Raw genomic sequence first — 17,816 nt, 5'->3', positions numbered from 1 at the left:
GCCCACTGGCCCCGTGAACAGCAACGCACGCCCAGCCGGGGTTCCCTACCATTTGGATCACCTCCATCAAGACATGCTGCGCCAGAGACAAACAGCATGTCCAACGGCTCGGGTGTAGGCCAACACGGCCCGTCGCCTCAAAAGCCCCCTCCATCGAGTGTACGTCTCTTGTTTGACCATGTTGTAATTAAAATGTTGAGCATTCTCGCAGGCATCTAACCGTGCCGACCCTATGTCTTTTTCGAACATTCTCTCCAACGCTGAACCATCGAAACCTCGCGAACCGTCACCTCTACCTGCACGCCCCGTGGAGAACGAGCCCAAGCCCAAGATCGAGCCCGATACTGAAACGCACACGGATCGAGACGTCATGGAAGATGACGAGACAGAACCCGAGCGTCGCGAGAGTGTTATCCCCAAAAAGAGAGCAAGGAAGTCAACCAAAGGCAGGGCTTCCGACATTCGCGATGAGGCTGCCAAAGGTAGACGATCTTCGGCCAAGAGAGAGTCACCCGCTCCTCCTAGTTCCCGCCCCCCGGTACCTAAGCGACAGGCCAATGGGCAGCCAAAACCAGAGAAGACGTGGTCGACCGAGATGGAACGCCGTATAGGACAGGCCGAACGCGGTATCGACTCTGCAGACAAGACGCTTGTACCTGAAGATGTCGACGTTGCGGCATACAAAGTCCGCGCCTCCAAGCGCCGGAAACTCATGGAAAGCTTCGAGGCTGACCAGGGCGTACTCCGCCGCAACGACTTTGCTGTCACAGCTGGCAAGAAGCTTGCACGCCATGCCGAGCTCGGCAAGCGTCGATATGACGAGGTCTTCTACGAGTCTGCACTCAACGAGGTGCGCGAGCAGGAACTGTTCGCCGAGAAGGAGCGCAAGAAGGATATGCAACGCAAGCGCCGTCGTGAAAAGTCCATGGCTGTTACCCTCGAGCTCAAAGAGGCGGCGTTGGCTCGCGCAAACGCCGCTGAAGATGAGGAAGAGCGTCGGAAGCATCTGCGCGACGCTGAACGCGCAAACAAGAAGGCCCAACAAACAGAACACATCCTCCGCAAGGGCATCAAGGGCCCTGCCCGCAACATGGAGATTGGCATGGACGGCGGAGCCATGTCGTCGTTTGGCGCCTCTGACGCCGAGACAAGCACGCCCAAGAACAAAGCTTCCAAGTCTACCAAGAGTGGTAACCGGCCAAAGAAGTCTAAGGAGCAGAAGCAGGCCGAGAAAGACTCCGCGGAAGCGGCGCAGGCTGCCATCGATGCTGGCGAGGAGTTGCCCGCTCGTGACGAGTCCAAGGTCCGCCTCAAGATCACCAACAAAGGCAAGAAGGGCAAAGATAAGGACAAGATTAAGGACGAGTCCAAGGAAAACGTGGATGGCGAGCCTGAGGCGCAGGATAAGGAAGACGCGAAGGAGAAGGTCGAGGACGTGCCTGATCTCGAGAAGAAGTTCATCTCGAAAGGCTACAACCAGATCTATGACCAGATCCTCCGCGATATCGCCCGTAAAGACGTCAACAAGACATATCGCATGGCGTCCGACTCATGTGCAACCAAGGCTAGTAACCTGAAGAAGACGGCCGTTCTCGCGTCAAAGGAAGCCAAGCGTTGGCAGCTCCGAACAAACAAAGGCACGAAAGACCTGCAAGCTCGTGCCAAGCGTGTCATGCGCGATATGATGGGCTTCTGGAAACGCAACGAGCGCGAGGAGCGCGACTTGCGCAAGGCAGCCGAGAAACAGGAGCTTGAAAACGCACGCAAGGAAGAGGCAGATCGCGAAGCCGCTCGCCAGAAGAGGAAGCTCAACTTCTTGATCTCGCAGACTGAGCTGTACTCGCATTTCATTGGCAAAAAGATCAAGACGGACGAGGTCGAGCGCAGTACCGATAACCCCGAGATTGCACCCGCTGCGAACCAGCAGAACTCATCTATGGTCAATGTCAAGGAGCCTACTGGTCCGCTGACCGGCAAGGTGACTGGGTTTGAGAACCTTGACTTTGACGATGAGGATGAGTCGAATCTACAAGCAGCTGCCATGGCCAATGCGCAACATGCTATTGCCGAGGCTCAGAAAAAAGCTCGCGATTTCGACAACCAGGGTCTTGATATGGACGAAGAGGGTGAGATGAACTTCCAGAACCCGACGGGTCTCGGCGACATGGAGATTGAGCAGCCGAAGCTGCTGGACTGTCAGCTCAAGGAGTACCAGCTCAAGGGTCTCAACTGGCTGGTCAACTTGTACGAGCAGGGCATCAACGGTATTCTAGCCGACGAGATGGGTCTCGGCAAAACCGTGCAGTCCATCTCTGTCATGGCCTATCTTGCCGAGAAGCACGACATCTGGGGGCCTTTCCTGGTTGTCGCGCCAGCGTCCACCCTTCATAACTGGCAGCAAGAGATTGCCAAGTTCGTTCCCGAGTTCAAGATCCTGCCGTACTGGGGCACTGGTGGCGACCGAAAGATTCTGCGCAAGTTCTGGGACCGCAGGCACGGTACCTACCGTAAGGACGCTGCGTTCCACGTTTGCGTCACATCTTACCAGCTCGTCGTGTCGGATGTGGCCTACTTCCAGAAGATGAAGTGGCAGTACATGATTCTCGACGAAGCACAAGCAATCAAGAGCTCCCAGAGTTCTCGATGGAAGAGCTTGCTCGGTTTCCATTGCCGTAACCGTCTTCTCTTAACGGGTACGCCCATCCAGAACAACATGCAAGAACTATGGGCTTTGCTGCATTTCATCATGCCCTCCCTGTTTGACTCTCACGATGAGTTCAGCGAATGGTTCTCCAAGGATATCGAGTCACACGCGCAGAGCAACACCAAGCTCAACGAAGATCAGCTCAAGCGTCTGCACATGATTCTCAAGCCATTCATGTTGCGACGTGTGAAGAAGCACGTGCAGAAGGAGCTGGGCGACAAGATCGAGGAGGATGTGTACTGCCAGCTGACGTACCGTCAACGTGCGTACTACAGTAACCTGCGGAACCAGATCAACATCATGGACCTCGTTGAGAAGGCCACAATGGGTGATGACCAGGACTCGGGTACGCTCATGAACCTCGTCATGCAGTTCCGAAAAGTGTGCAACCACCCGGATCTGTTTGAGCGCGCCGATGTCACCTCGCCTTTCTCGTTCGGTTACTTTGCCGAGACGGCCTCCTTTGTGCGAGAGGGCGACAATGTGCCTGTCGGATACTCCACTCGGAACTTGATCGAGTACAACTTGCCTTCGCTCGTCTGGACTGAGGGCGGTCGTCTGGACAAGGCCGGCAAAGACAATGAGAAGGCCGGCTGGCGAAACAAGGCCTTGTCGCACATGATGAACATCTACTCGCCTGAACATGTAAGGGAGAATCAGGATGGGTACAAGGGGTTCTCGTGGTTGCGATTCGTCGACGCTGCTCCTTCGGACGTTTACAAGGCCACGCGCAACAGCCTGTTTGACCGCGCGGCTGACGAGCTGCAAAAGCCTCAACGACTGGGCCGCTTCCAGGTTGCCTATGACGAGTCGGAGGATGGCAAGTTTATGCCGGCACACGCGTTGCTCAGGATTCGGGACCAACAAGAGCGCCGACCGTTGGCGGACATTACCCGTGAGGGTGTTCTCAGCAGCCTGATGAATGTTGCCAACCAAAACTACTTCGACTCCGGTTTAGGTAGACTGGAGGCTGCGGGTAAACCACGGGCCTCCGCACCACCCATGGAGGTCTCATGCAACAGCCGCGCCGCAGTGCTGGAACGTGAGAACACATTCTTCAATGTGCCGATGCGCAAGGCATTGTACGGACCTGCACTTTGGGAGGAAGAAGCCCTCGTGGAGAACAGGATACCGCTCGAGCTGTACCCACCTCGCAAGATGCTTCCCAGCCCAGATGGTGAGAAGAAGAGGTTCACCAACATTGGCGTGCCATCGATGCAGCGCTTCGTCACCGACAGTGGCAAGCTTGCGAAGCTGGACGAGCTTCTCTTCCAGCTCAAGGCTGGCGGTCATCGTGTGCTACTCTACTTCCAAATGACGCGCATGATCGATATGATGGAGGAGTACCTGACATATCGCAACTACAAGTACTGCCGTCTCGATGGCTCGACCAAGCTCGAGGATCGCAGAGATACGGTGCACGACTTCCAGACCCGGCCCGAGATCTTCATCTTCCTCCTGTCGACGCGTGCGGGTGGTCTGGGCATCAACCTGACGTCTGCCGATACCGTCATCTTCTACGACTCTGATTGGAACCCGACCATTGACTCGCAAGCCATGGACCGTGCTCATCGTCTGGGTCAAACCAGGCAGGTCACCGTCTACCGTCTCATCACCCGCGGAACGATCGAGGAGCGCATCCGCAAACGCGCCATGCAAAAGGAAGAAGTGCAGCGTGTTGTCATCCAGGGTGGCGGTGCCAGCGTGGACTTCTCTGGCCGTAGGGCGCCCGAGAACCGCAACCGCGACATTGCCATGTGGCTGGCGGACGATGAGCAGGCGGAGATGATTGAGAGGCGCGAGAAGGAGCTGGCGGAGAGCGGCGAGCTCGAGAAGCAGCAGAAGAAGAAGGGCGGGCGCAAGAAGAAGGCTGACGCCCCTGCCAGCTTGGACGACATGTATCATGAGGGTAAGTTGACTTGCTTGTGTTCTCTTTTTGTACATCTGGCTAACTCAGGACAGGCGAGGGTCACTTTGACGACGCTAGCAAGCAGCAGTCCGGCACCGCCACACCAGCCGAGAGCGACAACAAGGGAAAGAAAAAGAAGAGTACGACCAAGCGAGCCAAGACGGCAAAGCAGCGCCTTGCTATTGCCGATGGCATGGTCGACATCTAGGCGGACAGGCGCGGGAATGGACGCCTCACGGCATCCGCGCGCGCAGCGGGGCTGGAATGTACAGGACTGAATTTTACACTTAATGGAGGGAGCCAACAAAACTTTAGGCGTTTGATCAGGGGCAGCAAGAGCTTTTATACAGGGCGCAGATGCGCGGTGGTGGGCACGAGGCCGCGTTTGTATCAGTATTCGGTAGACTTTGGCGGAGGATATGAAACGCCTTGTTACAACACGGTTGGTTGTACGTGTATTTGTGCATGTATCCGTACGCTTCTGTATGAGCACATCGCTAAGTTCTCAACCCAGTGCATCGACTGACCGCCCAAACGCCAAACACCCAGCAAGCACAGCACATTCATGTCAAGAGAATATCATACCCATCCTTTGTGATGCGCACCTCTTCCGCGCCGAACCCATACTTGCGCCTAATCAGCTCAAAGATGATGAGGCCAGCGCTCGTACTGGGCACCTGGCGGATCGAATTCCACCAGAAGCCCCTGTACAGCCAGCGAACGAGACCCGTCCCCTCAGCCTTGGCCTCGGCCGCGCAGACGGCGTACGAGGCCTGGTACGCGCGGTAGTAGGTCCTGAGCATGCGGAAGCGACGTTTGGGCGGCGTGGCGCGGACCTTCTGCGCCTTGGCGTCAATCTCCTCGAGGTTGTCCCAGTGCTGCACCTGGAAATGCGTGAGAGGGTGGAGGAGGAGCTGCTGCGCAAAGGAGGCGCTCGTGCCGGCCAGCAGGAGGAACATGGGCTCGAGCGCGTAGTGTGGCCGGATCTGTGTCGTACCCACCTCGTCGTCCTTGTGCGTCGGTCGTTTCAGGGCGAGTAGGTCGATCATGTCGTCGCCGAGACCGGAGTAGTACCACGTGACGAAGCGGTAGTATCCTTGTGCTTTGATGTACTCAAACGTGCTGAAGAAGACGGCGCTTCCCAGACCGTCCTTGGCAAAGGAGAGACCCCAGCCCGCAAAGATGCCGCGCAGACCAATCTCGCGTAGCTTGGCCGCGCCAAACGACCACATGCTGCGTGGCTTCCCGTTGCCGTCGGCGGGCATGAGGTCTCGATGGTCGAAGCGAGCCTGGAGCGCATCCAGAGGCGCAGCAACGACGGACTGGATACCCCCGGCAACTAGACCGGCCATGAACGTGTGCTGCGGCGCAGGGGGCGGATAGACCCTCTTGGTCGCGCGACCAGACTCCTCGTGCAGCCTACCGAGGATGTGCAGGTAACTGGTGTACAAGACAGCGCCTACGCCCACGTTGGCGATCAGCGGCGGCATGATCTGCTGAGGAATGACACTCCATCCTTGGTGCCGCACAGCTGAGGCCAGCACGCCGGGTGTCGTGCTTCGGAGAAGGAGCCACGTCTGGCGCATGAGCATGCCGACTCGCGAGGCGTGCTTGTCGTTGGCCAGCGCCTTGAGCATCTGCGCCGTCTGGGCATTGTGCAGCGTGCGCGCGTAGCCCAGGTAGTCCACCCGCGTGCGGAAGAAGGCCTTGGCCGGGGCGCGAAAGTAAAAGGCTACGACCTGGGCGCTGAGGGCGCGGACGGACGCTGCCGAGGCGGCTGTGGCCGCGTTGTTCCTTGGGTTTCTGTCCGGGAAGGGGTCTGCATCTGCGCGGGAGGGCGTCGAGGGGTCATGTTGGCCGGCACTCATTGTCCACCCGGCGCATGATGAGATGTGTGAACGCGACGGGGAGGTGATAACGAACCTTGGGTTCTCTCGTGATGAGTTTGGCTGGGGGGGGGGAGGATTCCGAGGTTGCGATTTGGGTGAGGTGAGAATTTGATGAGTCAGCAGGCTGTGTGCTCTGTCATTGGCTGGGGTGCAGCGGGTACAGTCGGCTGCCTGACTCCTGGGAACCCCTTTTTGGCTTGACGTGCGAACAAACATCTTGATGATGGAACTAGATACAAGCTTTGGCTTGGGCCGTTGGATTCCCTGTGCTCTCTAAGCATGTAGAACTTTCCGTGAAGTGCATAGCTCAGCCTGTGATTGCCCCTCTCACGTCCACCAGCCATCCATCCCAGCGACTGACAAGAACCCTCCCCTCCTTGACAACAGTCTTGACCGTGGTCTCCCAGTCGCTCAAAACACTGACATCCTCCAGCGGATTCTTTTCCAAAACAAGCACATCCGCTACAAAGCCGTCCTTGATCTGGCCCAGATCATCCCGTCCTATGAGCCTCGCCGCGTTGATCGTCGCACCTTTGAGCACCTCGCCATCACTCAACACCCTTTTCCGTATCGTAAACTCGTTGGACTGCTCTACCTGCAGGGGACCGAGCAGATCGCTCCCGTGGCAGATCAGGACGCCCTCCTCGTGCGCGATCCGCATAGCCTCCAGTCCCTTCTCCAGCACGACCTTGTTCTTCGCCTGGTTCGCGGGTGGCAGGAAGTCCTTGTACCTATCCATGCCCATCGCCTCGTACGTCACTAACGTTGGCGTCAGTGTGATACCCAGCTTGGACATGTGCTTCGCGGTAGGACGGTCCAACAGATTGCCATGCTCAATGCCCCGGACACCGTTGTCCGCAGCATGTCGTATCGCTGCAGGCGTGTACGCGTGGGCAGTGACATAGGTCCCGCAACTCTCTGCCACCTCGACGATAGTCTGCACTTCCCCACTGGTGAACTGGGTATCGGTGAGCTTGTCCGTCGGAGAAGCGACACCCCCGCTGGCCATGATCTTGATAAAGTCAGCGCCCGTGCGAAGATTTTCCCGCGCCGCGCGAGTACACTCGGCCACGCCATCGACAACAGTGCTCAATATCCCCGACGAGCAGCACTGATGCGCACTCCGGACGTCGCCGTGGCCGCCTGTTTGCGAGAGGGCTTTACCACTGGAGATGACACGCGGACCGGGGAACACGCCCGCTTCAATGGCCTCTTTCAACGCGAGACTAGCGCCACCTGTGTCTCGTACCGTTGTGAAGCCACGCTTAATCATCTGCTCGCAGACCCACGGCTGGCGGAGCAAAGAGACGCCGACGTCGTCCGCTGTCAAGTTGAAGGACTGGCCGTTCGGAACGGCAGCGAGGTGGACGTGGCAGTCCATCAGCCCAGGACACAGGTACTTGCCCTGCAGATTGATGACTGTGTCTCCATCTTGGGGGGAGACGTGAGGGCCGATGGAGTGGATGAGACCGTCGGCCAGGCGTACGCAGGTGAGGTCTGTGACGGAGGAGTAGAGGGGCTCTACGACACGAGCGTTGACGAGGAGATACCGCCGTTGCGAGGGGAGGGCGAAAGGGTCTGTTGATGACTCCGAAGTAACTGGGTCGGAGGGAATAATGCGTCGGACTGTCATGATGGCTGGCGTACGGAGTACACAGGCGGCGGTGTATGTAATGGGGCAGAGAGACAAACGGCGGTGGAGGCGGCCTACCGTCTCGGCAGGCTCGGAGACCGGGACGCGGGGCCGAGCCGGAGATCAACATGAGCCGTCCGTGGAAGCAGTGACAATAAACTCCGTGTCCGTATTCATTCCCATGTAGAAGCAATGCGCCTAGATACGCCGTCCCATGCTGTTCCCTGCCTGTCTGCCTGTCGCTCAATACTCCTCCGGCTGCGGCCGCCCGTCGAGCCACTTGCTCATGTACGGCCCATCGAGCCAGAAGCCCAGCTTGCGGTAGTAGCTCCGCACACCAACGCCCGAGATGACGCTGAGCTTGTCGCTGCCGTGCTCGTCCCGCGCGATCCGCTCGGCCTCCTCCATGAGCAGCGTGCCGAAGCCCTGGTGCTGGAACTTGCGGGGGTCGCGCGCGTGCACGGGCACGGCGGTGCCGTACACGTGGAGCTCGCGCACCATGCTCGTGGGCTGGCCTGTCAGCTCCTCGCGGTAGGTGTACTTTTCGGTGCACTTGCGCAGACGCAGCAGCGCGACCAGAATGTCCTGCTTGGGGTCCTCGTAGGCCAGGAATGTCTCCCAGCCGCCGTTGGCCGTGTAGTCGCGACGCACGAGCTCAATCTGGTTGGGGCGAATCTTGTTCTTGACCTCGTTGACGCCGACCTCGCGCGTGCGCACGTCGCGACACGAGGTGCCAAAGTCCTTCATACGCGCCAGCGCCAGCTCGCGCAGGTTGCCGTTCTCCACGCCGGAGGAGACGAGTGGCATGGGGATATCACGCTGGACACGGTAGATTCGGGTCCACGGCGGGATGAGGGCCAGTATCCTCGCCACGAGGTCGATGAGTCCGTTGGGTGTGTAGTTTTGGTACCGCCCTGTGCGCCACAACTCGTAGAGTCCCGTGCCACGGATGACCAGCGTGGGGTAGATCTTGAGACCATCGGTTCGGAAAGCGGGATTCTCAAAGTACTCCCTGAACTGGTCCATGTCGCGTTCCATGCCCACGTTGGGCAAGTCAGGCATCATGTGGCTGACGACCTTGAATCCAGCATCCTTGGCCAGGCAAAAGGTCTCTGCTACCGCGGCCACGGTGTGCCCTCTGTTGGAATCCCTTGCTACATCCTCGTACAGACTTTGCACGCCGACTTCCAACCTCGTGCACCCGTACCGCAGCATGTCTGTCAGGTGCGGCTGCAGACAGTAATCCGGCCGTGTCTCAATCGTGATGCCTACGCACTTGATGTTACTCATCTCGCCCGCCTCCACCGCCTCGTCCACGTTGGACGTCTGGTATCCGCTCAGCGCATTGTGCAGCTGCGCGATGAAGTCCTCGCGATAGGATTCGGACAGTGACATGAATGTGCCGCCCATGAGAATGTATTCCACCTTGTCGACCGAGTGTCCCAGGCTCTTCAACTGGTCCACCCGTCCACGCGCCTGCTCAAAGGGGTCGTATCGCGCGCGAATCGCTCGCATGGAGGTGGGCTCGTATCCGGTGTAGGACTGCGTGCTGTACTCGAAATCCGAATCTGGCCCGCCGGGGCAGTAGACACAGATGTTGCCCGTGTAGGCAATGTGCGGACAGCGATGCGGCTTGCACATGACCGCCACGACCGCGATGCCTGAGCTCGTGCGGATCGGTTTGGCGATCAGCTTGGGCAGGATGTACTTCTTGTAGTGCTCGGGGATGGCGGCGATGATGGCGGTGAGGGGCGGCACGGACTTGAGCTTGTGCTTCTTGGCCATCTTGCCACGGATCGTATTCAGGTTGACGTCCTTGCTGGGCTGGCCATTCTTCTGGGCCTCGTGGTCTTCGATGAGGGCGTTGGCGAGGTCAGCGCAGCAGCGCAGGAAGCGCTCGCTCTCTGGGATCATATCGGCCGCCTTCTTCTTGTTCAGCGTCCCGGCAGGCGCCTGCGCGGTCATTGTCGCGGTCGCCATGGCTGCTGGGCTCGAAATATCGATGCAGTTGCTGGATATAATAGAGTCAATCACCAAAAAGTTGCCCCTCCGAATCGCGAGTCGTTGATGGGATTGAATTTCGAGAGCCAAAACGGTGATGGTGGGGTCTAGGCTCTAGCTCTGGGACGGGCATCCGTAATAAACGTGCGTTCCCGTTCCTAACGGTCGGTAGGCCGACGGCAATACCGGAAAAAGTACGCGCCGGTGCCCCGGCCACACCCGATTCGGTCCTGGCGCCAATCAAGCGGCAGCTGCAAGAAACCGCATCGCGAATTCGAAGCTATCGTCGAACGAAGCCGCGAACCCCCTTCTGGTGAAGCAAACCACCGACCCTCTCTCTCTTCCTCAGCGCCTCGTCTCTCTCTCCCCCGCACGCACACTTTGGTCATCACGATGCAGGCTATCCCTCGCTCCGTTCTGCGCCCGGCTGCGCTCCGCCAGGTCACCAGTCGCGCCTACAGCTCCAGCAGCTCGCCCTACGCGCAGACCATTGAGAACCTGCGTATCAACGGCGATACCAAGGTCCTCTTCCAGGGCTTCACTGGCAAGCAGGGAACGTATGTGATCCGCTCTGTCCCCGGCGCCGGTTCCAATGGCTGACTGTATGTAGCTTCCACGCCACGCAGGCCATCGAGTACGGTATGCAAAATGACGAGAGCCCTCGACGAGACGCAGCAGCGGACACTGACACATCACAGGCACAAAGGTCGTCGGCGGTACCAACCCCAAGAAGGCCGGCCAGACTCACCTTGACCTCCCCGTGTTCAAGAATGTGAGCGAGGCTGTCAAGGAGACTGGCGCCACCGCCACTGCTCTCTTCGTGCCGTACGTTTGTTCTGCTTTTCCCTATGAGGTATTCTCCTGACAATGTCGGCAGCCCCCCTCTGGCCGCCGCCGGTATCGAAGAGGCCCTCGAGGCCGAGATCCCCCTCGCCGTCTGCATCACCGAGGGTATCCCCCAGCACGACATGGTCCGCATCACCTCGATGCTCAAGTCGCAGAGCAAGACGCGCCTCGTCGGCCCCAACTGCCCCGGCATCATCGCCCCGGGCCAGTGCAAGATTGGCATCATGCCCGGCTTCATCCACAAGCGCGGCCGCATCGGCATCGTCTCCCGCTCCGGCACCCTCACCTACGAGGCCGTCAACCAGACCACCCAGGCCGGTCTCGGCCAGTCCCTCGTCGTCGGCATCGGCGGTGACCCCTTTAGCGGCACCAACTTCATCGACTGCCTCAAGGTCTTCACCGAGGACCCCGAGACGGACGGCATCATCATGATTGGTGAGATTGGTGGCTCGGCCGAGGAGGACGCCGCCGAGTTCCTCAAGCAGGCCAACACGGTCGGCCGCGGCAAGCCCGTCGTCAGCTTCATTGCTGGTATCTCGGCGCCCCCTGGCCGCCGCATGGGCCACGCCGGCGCCATTGTGGCCGGTGGCAAGGGTGGTGCCGACACCAAGATCAAGGCGCTCGAGGACGCCGGCGTCATTGTCGAGCGCTCGCCCGCTGGGCTGGGCAGGGCCCTTTACGACGAGTTTGTCCGCAGGGATCTCCTGTAAGGGCGAGGGCGGATGCATGTAGTGTAATGGCTTTTGGTCGCCGGTTCTTTGTTTCCTTGCGTCTGTTCCAATAACCGTACGTCACGTAACTGATAGAATGGGAGCATCGTTGGGTTGGATGTGAATATAAGTGAAACTTTACAAGTCAACCAAAGCAATTGTTCCTCTCCTCATGAGGTACTCCGTTTCATTTCCTACAGCCGTAGCCAATACCATGCCCATGACAAAACAACGCCTTTTCCCATGCCCGTGCTGCTGCTATGCATTCAAACCCGGCGACTCGCGTCATTCATATACACCATCATCATACGTCCTCCTCTGCTATCTTGGCCAATATGCGGGTGGTAATGTCTGAGATGGCTTCGTCGCTCAGCTGGTACCGCTCCCCGTTGAACGAGGGGACCCCTCGCTCCTTGAGAACCTGGACGACGATGTTGACCCGGAAGCCCATATCTGTCCAGATGCCGACCATTTTCGGGTTGTAGCCCCCAAAGTCCTCGGGCGTCGGGGCAGGCCGAGCCTCGATGAACTTGCCCTGCAGGTCGATCTGCTTCTGGGGGGCGCCGGCGTACTTGATGCTCCACTCCTGGGCGTGGCGGGCGAAGAGGGCAGGCGACTTGACGGCTTGGCTGGAAACCTCGTGGTCCTGGGGGTCATCGGTATTGGGGACCTCGAGGAGCAGGCGGATGCTCATCATGGCCGACTTGATGGTCTGGACGGGGCTCCAGTTGTCGCGGAGTATATCGAGGCAGATGGCGCCCGTCATGGAGCTGACGTTGGGGTGCCAGATCTTGGTCTTGAAGGTGATCTGGGGCGGCTTGAAAGGATACTCGTTGGGCATCGTGATGAGCAGTTCGAACTTGCCGCCCTCGTACGGGGTCTTGGGCGGTCCGAAGATGTGGCCGTGGAGGTACTCCATCGAGGCGCCGCTGGGGTCGGAGAGCTCGACGCTGATGCCCGCGGCCGGGTCTGACTGGATGTCCTTAAGCTCCTTGGCGACGCGGCGGTCGCGACTGGAAGGCATGATGGCGGGTGTGGTATGTGTTGCTCGGGGTATCTCGTGCTGTTGATGTGGATGTGGATGATGATGTTGATGTTGGCGGGATTGTGCTGTGGAGGGGCTGCAACTGCAGAACGTCAATGGCGGTGGCACCTTTGCTGGGGCGGCGGGAAGGCACGCTTTATGCAGGGTAAGGTAGGGCTTGAGGGTCCATCAACGTCAAGGAGCAAGGTATGGAAGGAACAAGATCAACGAACCTTTCTTTGTTCTGGATTGAAAATTCGATCATCACTGTTTGGGCTTGTCTTTGTAAGTTATAAGTCACATCGTCATCCATCACCCGACGGTGACATGGAATTTGGCAGAGCATGATGGAGAATCGCTCTCAGCCTCTGAATTGGCTCACGCCGTGTTCGCAACATTGTTCCATTCCACGGAAATGACATCGAGGTGATGAAAGATCAACCCTCTGTTCGCAATTAGATCTGATGTTCTCTTCACCAAGATGCTATGATTGTAGCCTGTGGTCAATGCAGTCTGCCAACTCTTCCCTACCCTGTACCATCAAGCGGTTGGCCAGCTGGGGTGGTTCAACAAGCAAAGAAAGTCATTCAACCGCTAATCAAGTATCCATTGCAACGGTACTCCTTCTAAAGATCTTGCCTTTCATCTTCTATCTTCTTCACAATGGTTGACGATGCTGGGATTCTCTTGGGTCGTCCCTCGAAGGTGTCTGAGGGACAAAGGTGCACTAATGTTCTTGACTGTCACTTGCTCCTCAAACGAATCCCGCTACGTCTCGTCGCCAATCTCTGCGAATGTTTGCTTGTCGCTCGGAAAGACAATCATCCATCACACCGTCTGTCATGAATTATTCTGATCAAACACGCACGCACACGTACAATCCAATCATATGCCAAGCCGCGCGTTCGCGTGCTCGCTCTCGCACAGACAAAGTTCGCCTCCTCCCGCTAGACGCACTCAATCTCACCTCAGCCTAGCTGCGCCACGACGCGTTGCGACAGCCCACCACATCCTCCTTGCCATGCGTGACTATTCAACCCAGTCTACAAGAGCATCAGATGTGGCGTACGCGGCCCTATGGCACGAGCTTGCGTCAGATGTCTAGCAGCACCGGGCAGGCAGGCGTACGACTCTTTAGGTGCGATATGTCCGAGTTCGAGCCTATGTACATGATGGTATAAGTTCTACCGCCTCGCCCGCAAAGGCAGCTGGTATAGATAGTCATTATCGAACTCATACAAATACTCTCGTACTTACTACACCTCACCCTCCTCCCCATCTCCACCGCAACCATGTCCATGGTCGTCACCAAGTCTAATGACCAGCTGCCCCAGGGCCAGCACCAAGACCAAGACAACCCTCCAGAGTACATGGCGGAGCCAGCCATCAACTATCGCCCAACCCTCAGTCAACGCCTCCACCGCCTCTCCTCCCGCGCCGGCAACCCTCTGAACAAGGCCTCCAACATCTTCGGCGCAGAAGGCTGGTGGCCAACCTCTCTCGAGAAGGAGTCCCTGAAAGCAGCCCGCATCCTCTACTCGTTCACCAACCTCGCCGTCGCCATACCACCGCCCCCCAAGGCCGGCGGGCCCAAGCACCCCATCGGTCTCACCGAGAAGAAGCTCGTCAAGATCCCCGTCCATGTTCTCCGCAACTGCGCCGGCCTGGCTATCTTCAACACCATCCGGGCGGGTGCCTGGCACGGCAGCGTGAGCGGTGGCTCGGGTGTCGTCATTGCTCGTCACGCGGACGGTACCTGGTCTCCGCCTTCTAGCTTCATCGTGTCTAGCCTTGGGGCGGGCTTCGTCTTCGGTCTCGACATCTACGACTGCATCTGCGTTCTCAACACACCCGAGCAAGTTGACGCCTTCACGAGGCCTCGCCTCGCCCTCGGTGCCGGCGCCAGCGTCACAGCCGGACCCGTGGGAGGGGGCGCATCTCTTGCGTCTGCTGTGAGCAAGAGTGGCCGACCCATGTGGAGTTATATCAAGTCCCGTGGATTGTGGGCTGGTCTTTCCGTCGATGGCACCGTTATTGTGAACCGTGGCGATGCGAATGCGCTCTTCTACCAGGAGAAGGATATTTCAGCACAGAGGATTCTTCGGGGTGGTGTCGCGTGGCCGATGGATGCAAAGCCCCTCTTTGAGGTCCTCAAGGCTATTGAAGGCCGTGGTGAGGTTGATCGCAGTGTGGTGGACGAAGTTCTCAGTGAACCTCCCCCGGGTGATGGCGCGGCTGCACCCCCGGCGGACTATGTCGATGTGCAAGCTGAGCTTACGGACGACAAGAGGAGCATGGGACATGAAGCGGAGGTCCGCAAGGGGGATGACCTTTATGAGAGCTCAGTGGTGGATGAGAAGGAGGCCCTCGCCAAGGCCGGTGTCTGATTGAGAGCGCAGCGGTTGTTGTAGGATATAATGATTGAATTCCTTCATCGTCATAGAGAATGATATCGACAATACTGGAGACTGCAAAAAGGAATTTCTGGGCGTTGCCCCTTTTCAGGGGCCAGTGTCAACAAGAGGCTTGGCGACGACACCACAGCCTGTCAAGGTCCAAGATATCCAAAAGAAGGGCACGGTTTCTCAAATCAACGCTTCTAATTTCATATAGACGCTATTCGTATCCATGCAGATAACATCAGCGGCATGTCGCTTCCACCGAATCACACAGCCTAGATGTGCGCCACCCTTCCCCATCCCGCTCATCCCCATTTCTCTACAGAATCCATTCAATCACGGTAACCTGAGGGAGCACGAAAATTCATGATAGGCGCTGCTAAGAACCAGTTGTCGGTGAATCCGTGCGACACATCGAACCGCGAGTGTCCGACCTTGCCATTATACGTGTCCATCCAGAGCCTTGTCACAATGTCAGCCTTGGCCCTGATCCTCCAAGCATCCGCGTACTCGATGCTCGGGCCTATTCTTGTCAAGATGGATGCCCACATGCGGACGCCCAGCCTGTCAACAGATGTGGTGAACCCCAGTTTCGCAAGCTTTCGCTGCATCTCAGCATCGTTCCGGGTCCTCTTGTCGTTCTGTGCGGCGGCATGGATGCAAGCACCGTTAAGAGCCCTGAAATATGCCAGTACTTCTGCATTCATGGTATGCGCCTCGTTTAGGATAAAGGGGATTGAGCTGCATGTCAGCCGACAGCGCGTATGGAGGTTCTGACCACGAGCCATGAGCTCGTATTGCCAGAAACTGCGCTGAACCGTCGAGAATGCTTTGAAAGTACGGAGAGGCCTATTTCGCCCTTGCCCCTCGTAGACAAATATGTTTCGGTATCTCCAGAATTCTCTGCTCGCCTGGCGTCTGACGTGTTGCTCTCGCGCAGTAATGACTCCCTTCTCACGACGATCCTTTCGCCAGGAGCTCTCAAAACTCTGCTGGAATCGGCGCCAAAACCCGCCGGCAGGCGCACCGGCAGTGTAGGGGTGCCGTAGTGCGCGCCCGAGTATAGAAGACAGCGCGTGGTATGTCAGCGTATTGACCTTGCTGGCCATCACAGCGGCATCGCCCAATAGGCGCGGATGGAGGAGATCTTGGATCGCCCGCTTTTTGTCGGGTTGTGCCGTAAGGAGCAAGATATGTTGAATTCCGGTATTGATGCCATCTGGCGGCAGAAGCAGAATGAGCAGTGTCACCATGGCTATTCCATAGTTCTCTGGCAAGATCGCGTTACCAATGATGCCACTGTAGATGCTCTGGTACGACAAGCACGCCAGGGTTGCTGCCACAGGCTACGCGGCGCAAAAGGCGTCCAAGGTTTCAGTGTTATTCATACTCTCCATGATTCGGACGACAACATTTGGGGGTACATCTTGGATTCGCTTGCCACTCGGGAAGCCGGTGAGAGACCGACTAAAGCTCCATGATGGAGGACACAGCATGCGGTGTCCTTCCAGGATAGTATGCCAATACCATCGGCTCTCATTCAACGCAGAGGTTTTTTGATGACGAGAATGAGCATTGTCCGGCACAATCCCGTCACCAGCAAGCCAATATCGACGATACCGCAGCGATATCTCGGGATAAGCTGCAGGAGTTTTTAAATCGGGCGCCGGTGGGGAGGCAAGCTGTATTGCGACACGTCCAAAGTTTGACGGTGCTCGGGCAGAGTCATACACTTCTCTCAGCGGCGAGGGATGAAACGGTACGTATCCGCCGGGTCTACAGTCATCGTTCCAGCGAGGGGCCTTCCTCCTCTTGACACATGACCTTGGTTTGAGATCGAGGTCAACATATCGTGAGAGCCAGGACAGACATTGCACTGGCTTCGTAGGCTTCGTAGTCTTCGTGGGCCGCACAGACTGCATAGGCGGCGGGTCTAGCCATTGGCATGTCTGCGAAACGGAGTCCGGCGGCTTAGGCAACTCGTCATGTCGCAGACGAGGCGAGCTTGGGGGACTCGGTGAGCCGGGCGGAGTAGGGCAGGGCGTGGGCCTTTCAAACACTTCCTGGCGAATTTCCTGCTCTAGAATCTCCCAGTCGACATCGCCATCGTCATCGTACGATATATGCGTCAAGTCGTTGTTTTCGGATTCTGGCGTGGGACGTATGTCGCAGCCTTTATGGCTTTCAGGCATGGTGGAGGACATGATAATGCTGCTGATACATTTGATAGGATAATATCGAGGTAGTGGCGGGAGGAGTGTAGAAGAGATGTGAAGTGCGGACTGACGATGTTATCATGTTAATGCAACAGGCAATGCCAGGGCGCGCTTGCCCACAGTTTGTTGTGAGGGTGTGTGTTTCTCCAGGCAACAAGGTACTCACTCATTCCACTGCAGTGTGTTTTGCCGGCTGAGCATGAATTCATCACAACACCTAAAATAAAGAACCGCTTCCGACATGATCCATCCCCTAATCGCTGCTGCTGTTGTCACAGTTCCAAACATGAAAACCAAGAGAGGGGGAAAAAAAAGAAAGAGAATGAAAAAGCCTGTACCAGAAGCCGTCGTCTGCTCAGTCCAGCCTAGCCCAGTTCCTCTCCTTTACTCCTTCCTTTCGGCATACTCGTGGCGGGGGGGGGGGGGGGGGGGGGGGGGGGGGGGGGGGGGGGGGGGGGGGGGGGGGGGGGGGGGGGGGGGGGGGG

General features: G+C 57.8%; 8 protein-coding genes across 8 annotated transcripts; 3 read left to right on the top strand and 5 right to left on the bottom strand.

The window, feature by feature from the left end:
• Positions 1–232: 232 nt before the first annotated feature.
• J7T54_003366 (putative DNA helicase-like protein) lies at positions 233–4,821 on the top strand (the record flags this gene model as incomplete). Its single annotated transcript, XM_051509542.1, has 2 exons — positions 233–4,613; positions 4,667–4,821. The coding sequence occupies 2 exons, from the start codon at positions 233–235 to the stop codon at positions 4,819–4,821; spliced, it is 4,536 nt and encodes a 1,511-aa protein (XP_051359443.1).
• Positions 4,822–5,176: 355 nt separating this feature from the next.
• On the bottom strand, positions 5,177–6,481 carry J7T54_003365 (uncharacterized protein; the record flags this gene model as incomplete). The annotated part of the gene is made up of 1 exon (XM_051509541.1): positions 5,177–6,481. The coding sequence occupies one exon, from the start codon at positions 6,479–6,481 to the stop codon at positions 5,177–5,179; it is 1,305 nt and encodes a 434-aa protein (XP_051359442.1).
• Positions 6,482–6,809: 328 nt separating this feature from the next.
• On the bottom strand, positions 6,810–8,135 carry J7T54_003364 (uncharacterized protein; the record flags this gene model as incomplete). Its single annotated transcript, XM_051509540.1, has 1 exon — positions 6,810–8,135. The coding sequence occupies one exon, from the start codon at positions 8,133–8,135 to the stop codon at positions 6,810–6,812; it is 1,326 nt and encodes a 441-aa protein (XP_051359441.1).
• A 243-nt stretch (positions 8,136–8,378) lies between these two features.
• Positions 8,379–10,115, bottom strand: J7T54_003363 (histone acetyltransferase; the record flags this gene model as incomplete). Its single annotated transcript, XM_051509539.1, has 1 exon — positions 8,379–10,115. One exon carries the CDS (start codon positions 10,113–10,115, stop codon positions 8,379–8,381), a length of 1,737 nt encoding a protein of 578 aa, XP_051359440.1.
• A 414-nt stretch (positions 10,116–10,529) lies between these two features.
• J7T54_003362 (putative succinyl-CoA ligase [ADP-forming] subunit alpha) lies at positions 10,530–11,692 on the top strand (the record flags this gene model as incomplete). The annotated part of the gene is made up of 4 exons (XM_051509538.1): positions 10,530–10,693; positions 10,747–10,775; positions 10,835–10,961; positions 11,014–11,692. 4 exons carry the CDS (start codon positions 10,530–10,532, stop codon positions 11,690–11,692), a joined length of 999 nt encoding a protein of 332 aa, XP_051359439.1.
• Positions 11,693–11,996: 304 nt separating this feature from the next.
• On the bottom strand, positions 11,997–12,716 carry J7T54_003361 (Ubiquitin-conjugating enzyme E2-like protein; the record flags this gene model as incomplete). Its single annotated transcript, XM_051509536.1, has 1 exon — positions 11,997–12,716. The coding sequence occupies one exon, from the start codon at positions 12,714–12,716 to the stop codon at positions 11,997–11,999; it is 720 nt and encodes a 239-aa protein (XP_051359438.1).
• A 1,292-nt stretch (positions 12,717–14,008) lies between these two features.
• J7T54_003360 (uncharacterized protein) lies at positions 14,009–15,103 on the top strand (the record flags this gene model as incomplete). Its single annotated transcript, XM_051509535.1, has 1 exon — positions 14,009–15,103. The coding sequence occupies one exon, from the start codon at positions 14,009–14,011 to the stop codon at positions 15,101–15,103; it is 1,095 nt and encodes a 364-aa protein (XP_051359437.1).
• A 344-nt stretch (positions 15,104–15,447) lies between these two features.
• Positions 15,448–16,368, bottom strand: J7T54_003359 (uncharacterized protein; the record flags this gene model as incomplete). The annotated part of the gene is made up of 1 exon (XM_051509534.1): positions 15,448–16,368. One exon carries the CDS (start codon positions 16,366–16,368, stop codon positions 15,448–15,450), a length of 921 nt encoding a protein of 306 aa, XP_051359436.1.
• Positions 16,369–17,816: the final 1,448 nt, after the last annotated feature.

This window comes from Emericellopsis cladophorae, assembly GCF_022114955.1.
Source record: "Emericellopsis cladophorae strain MUM 19.33 chromosome Unknown NODE_64_length_119800_cov_120_522489, whole genome shotgun sequence".
In the NCBI taxonomy this organism is placed as follows: Eukaryota; Fungi; Ascomycota; class Sordariomycetes; order Hypocreales; family Bionectriaceae; genus Emericellopsis; species Emericellopsis cladophorae.
Note: the sequence above shows the minus strand (reverse complement) of the source record. Positions and strands in the feature narration are given on the sequence as shown.